Below are 18667 nucleotides of genomic sequence, written 5' to 3' on the forward strand. Positions count from 1 at the left end.
GACCTCTAGAGGCCGCTCTTGTTCTGTATAATGACAGCGGACCCATCTCAGCCTCTCCCGGACACAGTTCCAGCAATCGGTTCTCATGCCGATTAATCTGCAAAAATCGGTCAACCTCTATTACTTAGGCTAGTGATGCCCTTACAGGATGTATTATTGTAAGACTGTTTAGTGATGTTTTGTAATGATTTATTAGATGTCCTTTTTTAATAGGTAATGGCATATTAACCCACAACTAACAATTCAGGTGTAGTAGTAATACATAGATAATATTTTGAACTATCAAGGCTATATGACTGACTACCCTGTGCGAAATTAGACACTACAGAACGTTGGACATCCAAATTGATGGGACTGAGATACTGCTCTTAACTGAAATGTTGGGGTCTTGCATGTTGAATTATCTGCACATTGTTAGGGTGCTGTAGTTTTACAGAAAGGTAACAGGTACAGGTTGGTGCCACTGAGCAGTAAGTTCAAATGAAAAGTCACCCTGATACTTGCGTGAAAGCAAAGCCATTTTAGAGTGACAAACCAGTTAAACATGTCCTTTTGTGAAAATCATGCAACTGCATGTGTTGCAATTCACTGCTCCCTGTGTGTAAATGTGTGATTGATTCAGAGTGGGTTGTGTGTTGCTTGCTTGTCCTTAGAAATGTAGTCTCTGCTCTGTATTTAGGTGCTTCTACTAAATTCTTGCGTCCCTCTTTCGCAAGCCAAAGCTCATAATCCCACTGCTAATAAAATGACTATTGTTTTTTTTTTTAAGAAACTGAAAAGTTAAATATTCAGAGTGTATATGTTGACCCTGTGTTTTGTGAGTATGATGTAATATGTGTGCATATCACAGAAAGGAATTAGGCCATGGAGACTCCACACCACATGGCCTCTCTATCGCTAAGTTGTCATAGCAACCCCATCAACCGAACAGATTAAATAGTAAGAGGGGGAAGAGAAAATAAGAGCTGGAGTTGGGGATGGATGAAATTCACACTCTGTGGTATCAGGCTCTATTCTGGGCCCAGCTGCCTCACTGCTCTGGTGTGTTGACGCAGCGCTGTATCACTCAGACCTGCTTAATATGCTCTGTGCATTCACAGGTTTTTCTCCAGTACAAGATTTTGTTGTCTTTTCAACGTCACTTAAAATTTTTTTTAAGGTGCTCTTCAGACATGCCAACTTTTTACACATTTAATGTCTGAGATTTCAACATTAAAGTATGCCGCTATGAGTTATCGCACAAAAAGTGCGGCAAACGTATCAACCCCCCCCCCCCCCCCCCCAACTAATAAAAACAGCAGATTAGCCAATCGACTTGTGCATCTGTAATGATTGACAGGTGTGCAGGTGTTTTGGATGGTCCTGTAAGCCCCGCCCCCTTCACCCATCTCACATCATTAGCAATATTTCCATGCCGAATCTAACCGTGTAAGATCGAACACTATGTCTGAGTAGAGACTGTAGTGCGCTTGTATGGGGGGGTTTTACAGTAACTGCTGCTTATCTGTTTCAGTTACGTGTACACTTTCTAATGAATTGCTGTACATAACACCTTTTTGTAAAAGAGGAAGAAAGAACGTGTGCATGTAAATTTTTATAGTGTCTAAAACTCGAGTAAAATAGACCGGGAGATTCTTGAGAAGAATCTGCTGCCGTCCACCAGGATGATGAAGACGAGACGTGGGTGGACCTTCCAGCAGGACAACGATCCAAATCGTACAGCAAAGGAAACACTCAATTAGTTTCAGAGGGGAAAAAAAGGTGTTAGAATGGCCCAGTCAATCACCTGACTCGAATCCAATTGAACAAGATTTAAAGACAATATGTTCAGAAGAACGGGCCGAAATCACACCTGAATACTGCGACAGATTAATTTCTTCATACAGGAAGCGTCTTGAAGCGGTCATTACAAACAAAGGCTTCTCCACTAAGCATTAAATACATTTCAGTTAGCATGTTCAATACTTTTTTCCTGTGTCATTCCGCTTTATTCACATCCAACTTTTTATTTATGGACTTTAATGTTGTGAATTCTTAAGATTTCCAGATTTCTTGAGTTAATACTGATGTCTGGTGAAAATTTCATGTGAAATAGCTCCATTGGAAAAATATTCACTGAAAACAAATGTTGATGCGTCCAATACTTATTTCCCCCACTGTAAATATACACGTGCACTCAAGCTTCTAACTTTGACCAGAGAAAGAACTATACTGAAAATGTGCATCCATTAAACAAGCCTCGCCCCAAACCAGAACAGAGCTGCTCGACTCTGCTGGCTTTCCTTAAAAGCAGCGTTTCTGTGCAAGTCTAGAAAGCGTGTAATCTGTAGGCACTTTTGTTCATGGCCCAGAAAAGTATGGATGTTGCTCTCAGTAATGAAGTCTCCAGATATTATGAGTTTAAAATTGTAGTCTTTAGACATTTACTTATTTTTCTTTACTTATTATATACCTTTCTATTTCCTTCTTAATGATACAAGTTCAAAGTTCACCATTGAAAATGTTTTAAAAAGACCTGGAATTCTTTTACTTAGGGAAAAGGCCCCAGCCATAATGTAGTTGAAAAGCTGCTTCTTTAACATAATCTATTATTATTATTATTATTATTATTATTATTATTATTATTGTTATTATTATTTTAAAAAGTAGCTTGAGTTGAGGCAGAATTGAATCCATGCAGAAAGAGTTGAAGGTTGCGGCTTCTGTGTGGTATTCCAGCATCTGGTATTTTGAACGTTTAACCTTCTGGTCATTAGTGCAGAACACTGAGCTCCCTGCACTTCCTCTATGGGTTTGAAGCATTTCGATTTCTGTAAATGTTGCAATGGCATTTAAATGTGTACTATATAAATGAACTTAGGCCTGGCCTTGCTAATAAAGTGTGTTTTTATTACTCACACGCTTGCATTTGTGTTTATGCAGAGTGTTAGAAAATCCAGGCTTCCACACAGTTGTAAGCTGGAGATGGAGATTAAATGAGTGTGTGTCATGTTTGGCTATTGAGTCTAATTATCCCACGTGGAGATGTTCAAGGTCCGCGAATATTTAGGTCATCTAAAACCGAACTGCTGCGAGTCCCTTGTCAAACTTGTCTATTTTTGACTTCTATCAAGTACAGCTTAATATGGCTACTGATGTTCGTCATGGAGCTTGTTCTATGATGCGGCGAGTAGAAGTATTCGTATTGTGACATGATCTGTATAAGCACTGGAGAAGTTAGTTTTCCTCACTGTATATTTTTAGAACTTGGTCTGAAAACACGAGAACAGGGAGGAGCCTCTCTAAATAATACAAGCCACGATAATGACACTGCAGTTCTCTTGCATTACGTTGCAGTGTTCCAGCATTAAATCTCTCTTTCTCTGCTTCCTTTTATTCTCTCTCCACAATCCCCTCTTTATCTGTCCTCCTTTGCAGATGAGCGAGACAGAGTGCAGAAGAAGACCTTCACCAAATGGGTCAACAAACACCTTATCAAGGTACAGTCCCAACATGCCGTGTTATTTTCCTGGCTTTCTGCTTTCAATGTAGATAAGGACTGGCACCATTGACTTGCCTGATGATTATAATGTGTGGAACAGATGTACCACAACGGTATTGATTCAGGTAAACTGTTTTATAAATGTGACCAACGTCTACAAAGCACAGGATATTGGGGGCATACATGACATTAAAAATTTTCTAAAGGGGTCTACATTGTCCATCGATTTAATGACTTGAACCTTTTATCAGTGTGTAAACCACCACAGTTGAGCTCCTATTATCTAACTATATTTTAATTATCTAATGATAGATCTATTCTGTGCTAGGGCTTTATCACACCACCCCGTCGTTGGTTAATATTCCTTTAACAGCACATCCGGTCATATTTTATTATTTACGTATTAGCAGAATTGGACTGCTTTTTTAACAAATGGCTGGAATAAACATTGACTACGTTTACATGGACAGCAGTAATCTAATCATTGACCTTATTCTGAATAAGACAATATTCTGATTACATGGAAATACATGGATATAAACTAGATATGGATATAAACTAAAACGGACAGACCAGATTTTCATCGCAATACTTTATTAATGAGAATGACTAACTGGCTATTGGAAAAACTCAAGAACAGTCACACAATTGGCAAGCAACTAATTCAGTGTGTGTCTCATTTCGTCTGTTAGATGTCTCATATTTCATCCCTAGAGCAATGAAATCATGCAAATTGTCCTCGGAGTACTAAGAATGAATAACTGAATTTGGAAATGAACTCCAACAAAAATGATCAAATTGGGAGCGTTCGCTCGCTTATCAAACATGGCTAATTTTATCGAAAGAAAGAAATAATGTGACGCATGGATGTGGCAGATGAGTCGCATCAAAAAATGTGAAAACGTACAAATATGAGTGGTGTTCAGACAGATACGCTTCCCTGCAAGTCAAAATGCAATTTGTAGGCAGTTTAAACCTGCTGTGTCTCTGTTGAAGCTCCGTAAACTCACATCATTCAGCCACGGAAAACGTTGTATACAGGGTTACTGATCAGAAGGTCGGAGGTTCACGCCCCTGTTGGACCCTTAACCCTCTCTGCTCCAGGTGTGCCGTATCATGCTGGGATATGTGAAGAAAAGAATTTCACTGTGCTGTAATGTATATGTGACCGATAAAGTCGTCTTCTAAGAGACTGCAGTGGCATTGTGCAGCAGATTATCAGTGATTTATTGACTTTAGAAAAGATGAAATATATATTATATAATAATATACTGTAAATTCTTTTTGCTTGCTGTGGGGCGTGATGGCAGGCAGAAGGACCTATGCAGGGGATATTAGTTGGAGTTTTTCTGGCCATCCTCACTAATCACACCAAGGCGTGGACGTGAGGAATGCTGAGTATTCTAAGAGCAGGATCAGGGACCAATCAGTTCACAGAGTAATGGAGCTGGTGACCTCATAACTTAAGCTGCATTACTGTAATGTGGGTCAGACTGCAGGTGGCGAGCACAAACGCTGGCACAACGCCGCTGTAACGTTACACAAACGCTGGACATCGCGAGTTATATTTACTGAGGCATCGTGTGACCTTCTGGCTGGCTGTAATGGAGGTTGACTCAGTCAACAGTCAGGAAGGAAAAAGAAAAGAGTGCATTTTGAAAAGAGCAGTGAGGTCGATGATGATGATGATAATAATAATAGATTTAGGAATACAGTGTCATGAATTAGTTTGGTTGGGGCAAGATAATCCAAGATTCCTACCATGTTAGTCTATATCAGTAATATCAAATCATTATGATCTCAGCTAGTCAGCTATTGCCCGGTTAAATCTGTAATGCTTGGAAGCATGTGTTTTGTTTAAGTTAGGGTTTTGGATGTGTCGTTTGAGTTGATATGAAGCATTGAAAGGCTCATGAGCAGTGTTGTTGTTACTACAGAAGTGGAAAGGATCAGAGGTTTGCTCGGTGGCCACTGAGGGACCTGCTGCCCACATGTGGCAAAGTGTGATGCAACAGTGTTGACTTGAGTAACAGCCGACTAATTACCAAAGCGAACACTTTTCCTACCATGCAACAGATCAACTGGTAGTAAGAACTGTTGGGATTATTACTTCATTGGCTTTTCAAATGATTTGTGATCATTTCTGCAGAACAACAAATTAGGTACACTTTTCATTTCTTTGGTTTGGGGAGAAAAAAAAAAACTACACAAGGTCTTTAATTTGGAGGGAATAACTCACAACGGACTCCAAAGTGGATTATTTTTGTATAGAAGCACAGCCTGAAGTATGTTACTCTGCTTATAGCACAGTGATTAACCCATAGGATTAAATTTTTTTTTTTTTTTTTTTTTTTTTTTTTTTTTTTTTTTTTTAAGTATTGTATTGTGCATCATGCTTTCTCACTCTTATTACAGTAGTTACATTGAATGTGATTAACAGTTATCTTTTCAGTCATAATGTGTAAGTTTTTTAAGTAATTTGTATTTATAGTTTTCATAATATGATTAGTTGCATATTAACTTTTTTTTATTATTATTATTATTTATCATCAATTTAAAGCAAGCATCCTTTGACATTAATTTACCATCTTAAACATCTATTAGGTTTTTTTTTTTTTTTTTATTATTTCCCGAAAGATGATTAAATTCAGCACATGTGCAGCAGAGGTAAATCCTTTCTGCAAAAAATAAATGTATTTTAAGTTTAATTGCTTGCTAACGGTCATGTCTGCTTGACAAGCAGCCATTAAAAAGAAAAACGTGGAGTCCATGTCCGAACACGTCACCATTGTGGTTACATTCCAGTCTCAAATGCAGTGAAAGCGTAACCCGATCGCCTTAAAGGTACACAACAACACACATACCGTAATGATCAACAGTGCAGCGTCGTGTTCTACAGTGCCAGCAGATCAGACACTGTGTCTGTGTAAATGTACACAGCAGGGTCACATGACGCTCAGGACTGAGCAGGTGATGTCACGTGTCTGGCAGTGTGTTGAAATTTGTGTCTGAGGCAGGTGGACGTGTGTGCGTGCGTGTGTGTGTGTTTGAGCATATGTGTTTCGTTACACGCATGTAAGTCTCTGCTGATTGAAGATTGTGTGTGTGTGTGTGTGTGTGTGTGTGTGTGTGTTTTGTTCTGTACACATGCACAAGATAAACTTGACCTTATTCTGAAGGAAGCTGAGGCTCGTAATGTATAGCCTGTTTGATCCGAGTGATGAGTTTCTATTTTAACAGACTTTTTTTTTTTTTTTTTTTTTTTTTTAGGAATAAAATTGAAGTCTTTGTTACAGCTTAAATGCACCACATTTTGTTTGCAAAGTTAATGCACCCTTACTGTGCCCTCATCACAAAGCTGGTTATTTCCCCATATTCTTAATAAGAATTATTCTGAACCTAATTATTCTGAGTTAAATACTTTTTTACATTGTTTTGTTGACATTTAAATAAACATTTCATCAAAATCAGCTTCACACCGGATCTTTTTTTGTTTTTAAATTCAACATGACTGTTTTTCTGGCAGTTTGTTAGCCTTTCTGTCGTTCTATCTATCGTTTTATCTATATCTCCATCTATCGTTCGATCTATCTATGGTTCTATCTATGGTTCTATCTATCGATCATTCTAAATATCTATCGATCGTTCTGTCTATCTTTCTTTCTATCTCTGTCTATATCTCTATCGTTCTATCTATCATTCTATCGTTCGTTTTTTCTATGAATCATTCTATCCATCATTCTATTGTTCCTTCTATCTACCATTCTATCTATTGTTCTGTCTGCCTGCCTGTCATTCTGTCTATCTACACAATAGTTTATCACAGAAATATCTTCAGGTTTCTTCACGTATGCTGTTTTTGATGTCTCACCCCCACTCCCCCAGTGTGTCGAGCTCCACGCTGTTAGGTGTGGTGAAAGTTGAGTCAGTGGAGGATTCGGTGCAGGCATGGCTGATCAGGTGTGGCAGAACACATTACGTCTGCATGCAAATCATGTGGGTTTGATTTGCACCATAACTAGGCACAAACTACATGTAACTAGGAAGGTCTTTCTCTCACGCTTGATATTATGTCATGCTACGTCAAAGTATCGGCTCTCTGTGAAGAGTAACTGACAGGAAAATGAAGGAGGAGGACGGCACATGCGATAGCAATTGAAAGAGCCAGCTGTCCACATCGTGTCTGTGATTATATGCAGGTCACAAATCCTGAGCTTGGTGATATCAGCTAATCCGCTCACTCTGCTGTAACCAAATGTGTCAGTGTTTTACAATTTCACTCATCTTTTTCATATCTGTGTGGCAAGCAACAGTTAGAAAACAGTGAGGCACATGCCCTGTGTGTGTGTGCGTGCGTGCTACTTAACAATTTAAAAAAAAAAAAAAAAAAATCAACCAGAGAACAAAGTCCGAGCCAAACAAACGTAACCGCGTGCTTAACATCCCGTGCTCTTTTCCCTCCAGTAAATTGACTTTTCCACTTTATGCATTTTATTTATTCTTGGTCTGACCACCACTTTCACTGAAAAAGTAGGAAAGTGTTGTTTTCATATCTGTCCCATGAAGCATAGCTGTTTATACCCATGTGATCATTTTCAGACTGATGTGTGGATTTGATGGATAGTTCATACTGGTATTGATGATGCATTTATTATACTCCGTAATTTAAACCTAGGACTTTTGATAGAATTCTTGGATCAGTGCATCTTTACACAGCAGGTTTTTTAGCTCACACTTTTCCTTTTATTTCCTTTTATTTGGTTGTTGCTGCTGTTGTGCCTCGTTTGTTTACACTTTATTGGGTTGCCATGTCTCAGATTTCTACGTAGTTCTAAGGTAATCAGTGAAATGAAAAATTTTGATAAAAATGATTGACAAGAAAACATTTTAGGGGTTTTATATTGAGTGTTTTTCCTTCTTGGTACTCTGTGCTCACTGAAAAAGTAACACATTTTCACAAACCACTGACGATGGTAAACAAACACACACACAAAAAAAAACGACGACACAATGCTACTATCTGTGGAATTGTAGTGTTATAGCCTAATTAATATTCAGATCCATTTCAGGGATGGTCTTTTTAGCTCATTTAAAAGCTCTAACACACAAACTGTCACAAGTCAGAACATCTACATCTAATGTTAGTGTTAATATTACTGCTCACTCTTACAGACTAGTGTATCTCATTCATATTTCAGTACATCTGCTGCCCTCTGCTGGATAGAAATGGTACAGCAGCCAGTTTGCTCTACATTTTAAATCGCGTAGCTATACAGTACAATTACTGATGTTTCCATGCCAGTGTGAGGATCTTGGGGTGGGTTAGGTGCGAGTATTTTGATATCCATTCCAAATGAACTGTCTCAATTTCTCACGCTCTCTCTATAGGTGCGGAAGCACATCACAGACCTGTATGAGGATCTGCGAGATGGACACAACCTCATCTCTCTGCTGGAGGTGCTGTCTGGAGTCACGCTGGTGAGGAAACATAAATGGAGTCACCACACATACAAAAAAAAAAAAAACATGCACCCAAAACCAGTTCCAAATTCATTCCCCTGGACCATTACACTTCTCTATGTGCTTGAAAATGCTGTCACTCAGCTAGCTGACACGGCTCACGACATGACGTTAAACTCGCTGCTGGAGAGCATGATTAGCTACCTTTTTGGACACGACTTCAGCATCCTTTTCCTCTAAATGTGCTCCCAGTCAGGCATGACCGCACGGAGTAAGAGTGAGCTCATGCACAGTGCAGTGGTGGATGATCTCAGTATCATTTTTCTTCACCATAAAGAATCATAATGCAGGGAGCTCTCTGGGTCGATGGATTGCTTTTAATGGAATGACTGCTCACTCTGAATTACCATCTTTCTATTACACATGCTCAATCCCTGCAGCTCGCTCGCTCGCTCGTCTCTGTCTCTCTCTCTCGTTCTCTATCTCTCTGTCTCTCATTCTCTGCCTCTCTCATATTCTCTCTCTCACTCCTCTCATTCTCCCCACTTGTCCTCCTTTTCTCTCTGTCTTGATCATTCATTTCTGTTTAATACACGTGGAAAGCAGAAGCAAACTTTCTTGTCTGTCATAAATGTTTTTTGGTTTACTTCTCGCCAAGTTGCGTTTTAATTTGCATTGCTCTGTCTCTCCACTGCTGTCTTACCTTCCTCTCATTGCTTTTGTTCAGCATTTCATTTTTCATCCCTCTCTGTTGTGATCAGCACAAGGGCGGGTCGACTCCACAGAGGCCGTGCGTGTCTCGCGCCCCTCCACTCATCTTGCTGGGTGGGGAGGATGAAGAGGATGGAGATCAGGGAGTATGTGTGACACCCCCCCCCCCCCCCCCCCCCCCCCCCCACCTCTCAAAACCCTTTCATAGCCCCCATAACACACACACATCCTGAACCTGCATGTGAGTGATGTGCACGTAACCCTATGAAATATCAAACACTCAATATGAGTATTCTTGTATGCTCATATAAAACAGATTTACATTTAATCTGGTTATTGTTCTGGTATTTTATTCTTGCAAGCTACGGATTATTGTTGTACTTATTAAGTATTTAAGATGAATCAGTGTATATAGATCGAACAACATGACTCCATGATTCTCAATTGTATGGTTAGAATCACTATCTTTGTATGCGCACACACACACACATATATTATATGTATATATTATATTATATTATATTATATTATATTATATACTGTGTACTCTAAAGCTATAAGAACTTTGGCCATTAGCATTTTTATCCATATAAGTTTACATGAGCCTTGAGGGTCAACTGCATAAATATACAGTTTTGTGCAGCAGTTTGTTTACACTAAGGATAAAATGAAGTAGACAAATTGACACTGTTCAACACTTTGAGTGTTTGGGGTACAGGTGTTAATTGTGCAAATTGTGTATGGTTAAGATACCAAAAAAGTGGAGGGAAAAAAAAAAAATTACTCCTAAAAGTCTTATTCACACACTCAACCCAAAAACCATGGGGGATGCAAACTTTTGCACTTAGTTGTATATTCTGCCATATGATTGAGAGGTATGCTGTGCTGCAGGCTGTGCTTATAGCGGTCAGGTCTAGTACCTGCATATTTACAATGCTGTTAGATCCAGCTGTCACTGACCTCAACCACAACTGGATGAGAAACGTCCAGAGGTGGTAAGAGTCCCCGATTTCCATACGCAAGTGAATGTGAAATTACTCTTAAATACACCATGTTTGTCGAAGTCGAAGTACCGCTTTGAATTATTCACACAAGCTGAAGTAGAAAAGTATAAACTCTTGCGTTTTCTTAAAGTACGACAGTAAAAGAACTAGATTCACAAAAGGAAAATACCTCTACTTCAGATCTCTCTCAGATTTCAGTTACTGATGGTAAATTAGTGTCACTTTCACCAACCTAGCTAAGGCTAACTAACAACAGTTTTATTCCTAGTCCTAGCTTGATAACTCTGATGCTAAATACTTTTATCTGGTAAAGTTTAGAGATTTTTTAGGATTCCTTGAAGCTGTCTGATGTAAAACAGTCACCAGACAAAAGTCCGATTACAGAGAAATGTAGTGATTGTTTGAAACGTGGAGATTTTTCCTTTGGAGTGTAGTAAAGAAATGTCTAAAATATTAGGTCAAAGTGAAGCTCAACTAAAGTACAGATGCTTACAAACCATCCATAAGTACACTAATAAAGTAATTATACATTGTTACTTCTCATGTCTGGTAACTTGCAGTAACTTCTGTAAAATACATTTCTGGAAGTTTTAAGTGAGGGATAATTCACAGAGGCAACCACCTGGTTCTTTTCCTCCACGTCGTGCGTCAGAATAGTGTAATGCAGCGTTGATGAGTTAAAGCGGTCGTTGATGTTTGCTCTGTAAAATGTGACTGAAAGGATAAATATAACGGTTCACTTTCTTTATTTATTTTATATAGCCAGAATTCTGCCTCCAAATCATACACATAGGCTAGAGAAAGTAAGAAAAAGTGTGATCGGTTTACATTTATTTGACTGCATTTTAATAAATAGTTAGTGAGAGAGAGATGGAGATTGTGCGTGTGTGAATTACCTGCGTCTGTCTCTACTAATAATGAAGCTGTGAGTTTAACTACTGTATGCAACTATAACTGTATATTGCTATGGTTACAATTGTTTATAGGCAGTGCATTTATTTATAACAGTGATTAAACTGACTGGATTCTGATCCAGCCAATCACAATTGAGTATTCAGACAGACCATGGTATAATGAAATATAATTTGGTTGGATGTTAACACAAAGGAGTGACTGATGGACCGTTAGTTGGACGTGTAAATGAAAATAAGTGTGACTGTTTCTAATATGTAGGTGGTTGAGATTAAAAAGTATACCGCAGCCAGCCACAAGGGGGTGTCAGACACTTTTTTACTTCGTTTTTCGACTGCTGCCGTGATGTCCGTCATGTACGATTGTGTCTGTGCAGCGAAACAGAGCCTTCACATGTCGTTATCGTTATTTTGAATGCATCATAGCTCTTCCACAAGCCTAATCCCATGTGAAGACCACAAGCCAGGCAGGACAGATCAGTAATCATCAGTCGTCTTATCAGCACTCCGTGTCCACTCTGAGGCAGTTGGGTACTTGGTAATGTGCCTCTTCTGCCCCAGTTGTGGATCTGATCCTGTCTATGTGCTCAGTGACATATCTCAGTAGAGCTGCTCCTTTTCCCACTGCTGCAGTGATGACTAACAACACCTGCATTCTGCACACAGGCCACTGCAACCCTCTCAGTGCGCGTGTGTGTGTGTGCGCGCACCTTGGCGTGGCTTCCTTCTAGTGCATCTGATGTGATTTAACCAGAAAGAGTGTAAGAGTTTGTGTGCTTTTGTGCAAAAGGAACGGAGGTATCTAGAGACCGTCACAGTGTGTGTCAGTGCATGGAGTGATGATGAATGCAGGTTTTCATTGTGGGAGATTTTATGCCAAATGACCGTAAACTATTCCTGACACTTTGAGAAAAACTTCCTTTTTTTTTTTTTAAATGAGTACCAATAGCCCTAACCCTTTGCTGTTACTCTCTCTGCTACGTTTTCTTTCACTGCTTTTTGGTTTGCAAGCGACTCTCTCCTTTCTCCCATTGCCTGTAAGCTGTGAACTATAAACGGCACGTTTTTATTTTCTCTCCGTCTCGCTCTCTTTCAGCCCAGAGAAAAGGGCCGCATGCGGTTCCATCGACTGCAGAACGTGCAGATTGCCTTGGACTTCCTCAAGCAGAGACAGGTATGGAACGGCACAACACGTGAACTCCGTAACTGTCATGATTGTTCTGTCTGTTTAAATAGGTCATTACATTTCATATGTTTATTAAAGGTTGTGTGAACTGAAATCGCAGCTCACCTCACAGGCAGCAGAGGCGTCTGAAAATTACATACTGTTTCTTTAAAGAAAAGCGAGCAGGCGATGAACAGTCATCGAAGTTAGTGGAAAATACTTTTGAAAGTATACTTTAGAAACAGTGGTAGCTCTTTAGATTACATACAATAATAAAGTCAAGTCAAGTGGTTTTTATCGTCATCCCGCTGTATAACTCGTGTACTTCAGAACAAAATGTCATTTCTTCAGGACCATGAACAGAACACTACACGAGACTACTACGTAAAGTGCAAATACACAGCAGTGTGAGACGAGTGCAAGGAAAATAAATACACAGAACAATAAATACACAGGACAGTAAATGTACAATAATAGCAGTAAATACAAATAATTTATCATAATATGCGAAATACTTTGTCATTTTTTGTTGTCCACTTTAAATAACCATGTGGTGGTTGATTGCAGGTCAAACTGGTCAACATCAGAAACGATGATATTACAGACGGAAACCCAAAGTTAACTCTAGGCCTGATTTGGACCATCATCCTCCATTTCCAGGTAAGTTTTCTTGTTTTCCGTTTCAGTTACAGAACTGCTGACTGCTTGCTAGGGCTTTGTCAGGAATGCGGAGGTAATAGTTATTTATATATATGCCGGTGCTTAGAGCTCTAATAGTTGCTGTTTGTTGGCCAGCAATGTCCTCTTTTCTCAGTGAGAGCTGCAGGGGTGTGATGGCAATAAAAAGCAGAGTACGAAGGGCTCAATTAGGAGAGAGTGAGAGAGAGAGCGAGCGCGTCGGTGCAGGAAGAATTCTGTTTATGAACTTAATCATTTGCTCCCTGGACACAGTGTGGATGAGAGGATAGAGCAGGATGGGACAATATATATGTCTGATTGTGTGTCTGTCTGCATCTGTTGGCATGTGTTGTATCTGTCTGTTTCTCTTTCTTTGTCTGTCTATCTGTGTAAGTCTGTGACTGTCTGTCTCTGTTTCTTTAAGTGTGTGTGGTTATTAGAAATGATGAGTGTGGGTCACATCTACACATCGGTCGTTGTTTGTTACAAAAGCACTCAGTTGGTCCCGTTTCTACAGAAATGAGTTACTTATTTACATCTTTTGACACTAGGAGCAGTGACACACTTTCTGTACCAAGGAAAGAGGGAGAACGTAGGACATTAATATCGTTCCATAGCTCCGTTGTGAAATCCACAACCTTAACATAAAAAAATGAATTATCTGTGCATCTAATGATTGGATTCATTCGTTGTTTTCTGTCTGCTGCATTAGATTTAGATTATGTGCTAATCATGTGATTTTAAGGAAAGGGCTGCTTTTTAAAGCAGGATCCACTAGAGGGCGCTGTGGATCTCAAAGGCGGGATGATGTCACAAGGTGACATAGGGAGCCGGTTGCTATGGAGACTGTGTTTTATGTGACTCTGCAGACATGATGCAGCAGAGGGGGGAGGGGAGGAGGACATTAGAAGGAGGGCTGAAAGGCAAGTCCCTGGGCATGATGGGAATGAGCAGTGATGCGGGGGGTGGTGGGCAATTCTGAACGACTGTGCAGCTCAGCGTGATAACGTTTTCCGAGATGAACCGTGTGAAGGTAGAGCCGGGTGTGTCAAAACACAACCCTTTTTTTAGTCTGCTCGCCTGTTGGATATGCATCAAAACTGCACATTAACACGGTCAGTTGTTTATTCATAAGATCCAGTACCATCATCTGACAGCATCACTGCTATCACCTAAAATGAACACCACCATCCTTTTTTTTGCCACAAAGCCTGTAGGTAATCTGCACTGCCACAGGAGGCTGATCATCCTGTCTCGCTCACTCAAACTGGGACATGTCCCCTGGAAACTACCGCTGCAATTTAGGCTAACTCTGGACTGAACTGTCCTCAGTTTGTCCTCGTCTTGCCCTTGTGTATTTTCCTCTCATTTTTGGAATTGCTAATGTTTGTAATGGAGGATTTTGTCTACAGCTGAGTTGCCGTGAGTGCAGCTCTCCCAAAGGAGCGGTTTACATTAGGTGGTTGATGGTGTGCTGAAAGGCTCAGGAAGAAAACTGTCTACTCAAACCAGGATAATGACGCTGCAAGAGGGTCAATCATCAGTTGGCTCCCAGCAGGGCTGAATGCTGAGGAACTTCCCTTCCCGTTGCTAAAACGTTGATGACATGATCTCATCTGTGTACCACGTGAGAGGCATGAATTTTTCTGAGTGCGAGGGTGGTAGGGTGGCATTGAAATAAATGCCTGCTCACATTGCTAATTTAGTCTACAGTTGTAGATGCTCGTTAATTCACCAATCATGCCACTACGTCGATGTCTTAAATTAGACTGCGTTTCTGCATGATGTTAACCATACCACTGCATAGGGGGTTAATGCTATCTTTGCGTTCATTGATAAGCAAGTGATCTTCCAAATTACTCGACGGCTGACAAGCCTACTTGTATTTTTATTTTTTTTTTGTCCACGACTTCCTGTTTCCTTATTCCACTTTATTTGGCCATATTAAAAATGGGCTTCTCAGCTCCTTTGCAATGTCTGCGTTAGAAAGAGTTTTTAAAATTTATTTTTTATTTTACATTTACAATATTTCCTTTTAGTCTGCTGACTATTAAGGCTTTCTTGTTAACTTATTCATTTTCATGTGGGTCTGTGTGTGTGTATACATGCAAAGCTCTGACCTCGCAACAGCGAGAACAAGTGAGAAAGCAAGAGAGAGGGAGGGACGAGGAAGCAGATAGGAAGAGAGAGGGAGAATAGAGGGAGGGTGGGAGCTACAGCAGCAGCAGTGTGTTGTGCGAGGCTGCAGCAGACTGGAGATAAGACTTCTGTTTGCCGGCAAGGGAGAGAGCGCTGCCAAGTTGCCCAGCGACAGAGCGAGGAGGCAGGCAGCACGCTGCTACTGGAGCCCCTGGCTTTCTCTTCATCTCAGGCCTTTTTGGATCACCAGTGAGACACATTCTTGGGATCACAGGATTACCTAACCCAGCAGGCACACACTGCCTCTCTTACACTTGCAGAAACCTATGTAATCTGATTCAGTCGGAGAACCAGATCAATCAGATCCATCGTGTACTGCTTGAGCGATGGAGCTCTCACTGCTTTCTCTCTGACCGGAACATCTGCAGTTGTCTACGGTCATCACACACATCCAAGAACTGGATAGATTCCCTGGTGTTCCCCTGCACGGCACTTCGTCCAGAACGGGTTGAAGCGGCGAGTACAGCTGCTCTAATTAGATTCCTCAGTCAGTGAGGCCAACGGCACAAGGGAGTGGCAATCTGCCTGCGGAGGAGAACATCTTCAATGGAGAGACAAAGAGGAGACGGGTGCCCCAAACTTAAGTCGACAGATAGCATAAGGTGTTTCATGGGATTAGTCATGGCCACAGTTACCAACGTTGGTGGATAGTGAGTTGTGTGTATACCTTTTGCCATTTTTGTGTGTGCAGTGCATGCATAATTGTGTAGTCTCTTGACTCATAACACTCGCTGCCCTCTTTATTGACATAAATGTCTTCTCTCGGTGCATGTGACATCAGTTACCGTGGCAGTGGAGGCAAGACACACTGTTTTCCCTCCTCCCCTTGCTACTCTTTAATGTCTGGAGACTGTTCTAATGTTGCACGCTTTTGGAGCCTCACACATACACACAAGGGACTCTGGGAATTAAAATGCTGTGCTGTCATTGGCTGTGAATGACGGATCATCAAAATTTAAAGTCTTCGCTAACTCATCCTTTCTGCCGACTACCAGCCGATCTGTGACCTAGTGTGACGCTACCTAAACAATTTGATGTTGGAGTGCTATTACAACTGCTATAACAGAAACTATTGTTACAACAGTCCACAAGTAGGACTATCAGTAATAGTTGCGAGTGGATTCTGGAACAGAAGAGCACTTTTATTACTCCCTGGACATCTCAAAATTCATACCGGTTTGTGTTTATTGGAAAGCAAACAATGGGACACTTTTACCAAGGTGGCGGTCAGGTGTCCTGACTCAGTCTTAGTAACTGTATGTGTACTCACTCATGAGAGATAGCTTGTGTGTATGTCTGCACTGCAGCGCTTGCCTTGTTCTTACTGAGGAATTTCAGCAGGAGAATGTTGAGTGTATGAGGCAAAATTGTTGTGCAGGAGTTCCTGCTGTTCAACACATGATGAGCTTATGAAATGGTCTAGAAGGACTTTGAATTTCCTCTGAAAAAGCACATCTAATCTGCAAGGACAATGGGATTAAGACTAAAAAGACATACTGGTGGACCAGAGAATTTCATAAGGAGAGGGGCTAGCATTTTGTGCTGGTATCCTTGAGACTCACAAAGATGCCAGAGTGATGTTGGTGGATGAGGGTTAACCATAAGGGTTGATGTATAAGGGTTGACCACAGCATTACCTGTCTTCTGAACATGAACAGGTGGAGCAGCTGCAGGTCTGCACAATTGACCTCCAGAGGTTCAGCATAAAGCATCTTACAAGATCTTATTTTCACACGTCTAACAGAGATTTTTTTGTTCCTGGTTACGGTTGTATCTCAATTTTTTGTACTCTGCTGGAAATGGGGAACTCTCTTGGTTGTGTAAAGCAGCCTAGAGAAACAGGACCAGGTGGCGCCCCTCCTCTGTCACCCAAGAGGAAACTCCGCTTTAGGCGAAAGCGCAAAGGGAAAAAGGCACAGAAAGGTGTTGAAGCAGGGGCTGATAAGAAGGATGAATTTGGAATGGTTAGCCTTACAGGAGAGGCCATAGTAAGTACCACAGATGATGCGTCAAACAAACTAGGATCTAGCAAAACAGTGACTGAAACGCCCACCCAGGTGGTCCTAGTTCCTGGTGTAGCACCGATCTTGGGCAGCACAGGGACATTACGAGGGAGCAGGGTGGCAATTCTATCTCCTGCTCCTAGCCCAGCATGGATGGGAGCATTCCATCAAGGGTCTGAGCAAAAGCTGATTGAGCAATCCCAAACTAAGGCAAACCTGGGCAGCATGACACCTGGAGGAGGTAGAGTCTGCCGGGTTCAAGGCCGGGTTCAGGGTATTCTTGAGAGACCCTGTATTTTAAGTGCCAAAAGTGGGGAACTAGAGCCAGAGGACAAAGATAAAAGTAGGCCATGCGAATTCTTGGTTGATGATGCCTCAGAAATGGACCAGAAGGGAATAGTTCACATTCGTGAAGTTGATGGCAGGCTCTGTGTAGTCCGAACTGTCTACCCAAGAGATTATGGATCACCTTTGTGGCACAACCGAAGAGTGGAAGTGCACTCAGAGCCACCTGTAGCGTCTCCTGTTATTAGTGGCATTCAGAAAGTACAGGTGCTGGAAGGAGAGAGACGACCATCCACAGATGCTGGTATCAGCAATCCAACAATTGCTGTTGGTCAACCAGAGAAAGGATTCTTGTTGGACAGTCGTACTCGGGGTCCAGAAGGTTCTGGTCCCTTGCAGGATCCCCAGTCTTCAGGTTATGCCAGTGATGTGCCTATTACGTCTCCAGACATAGCTGGTACTACTCAGACAGATTGGGGAAGTTCTTCTGAAGTGCTGAATACTTCAATATTGGAGAGTCCCATCTCCCCACCAGAGAAACCATCACAACCCCCCTCTCAGGTCAGACACACTTGTAAATTCCTCTGCCTTTCTTGGGTAGTGCTGATCATAGTCAACAATATATAGACCATTTTAAATTGAAATAAGTTTTCTTTCGTGAACAGCACATTTTATGTGTTAAATGTCCTCGTCTGCCTGAATTCCCAGACTCAGAACTGTATGTTACTTACTGTTGCTTATCATGAAGCAGACATCTCCACCTCCTTCCT

General features: G+C 41.0%; 1 protein-coding gene across 22 annotated transcripts in view; it reads left to right on the top strand.

Moving 5' to 3' along the window:
- The window catches only part of macf1a (microtubule actin crosslinking factor 1a), a 196470-nt gene that overhangs the window by 77909 nt on the left and 99894 nt on the right, over positions 1–18667 (top strand). For 7 of the 22 annotated variants that reach the window (XM_053675246.1, XM_053675247.1, XM_053675256.1 and 4 more), the window contains 5 exons: positions 3418–3479; positions 8870–8959; positions 9703–9798; positions 12664–12741; positions 13300–13392. In XM_053675246.1, the coding sequence (XP_053531221.1) occupies positions 3418–3479; positions 8870–8959; positions 9703–9798; positions 12664–12741; positions 13300–13392 (419 nt within the window). Of the gene's footprint in view, positions 1–3417; positions 3480–8869; positions 8960–9702; positions 9799–12663; positions 12742–13299; positions 13393–15661; positions 18459–18667 lie in introns of those variants that run through there. The other 15 variants (XM_053675237.1, XM_053675245.1, XM_053675240.1 and 12 more) reach the window with 4 other exon arrangements.

The sequence above is a fragment of the Ictalurus punctatus genome, chromosome 24 (genome assembly GCF_001660625.3).
Source record: "Ictalurus punctatus breed USDA103 chromosome 24, Coco_2.0, whole genome shotgun sequence".
In the NCBI taxonomy this organism is placed as follows: Eukaryota; Metazoa; Chordata; class Actinopteri; order Siluriformes; family Ictaluridae; genus Ictalurus; species Ictalurus punctatus.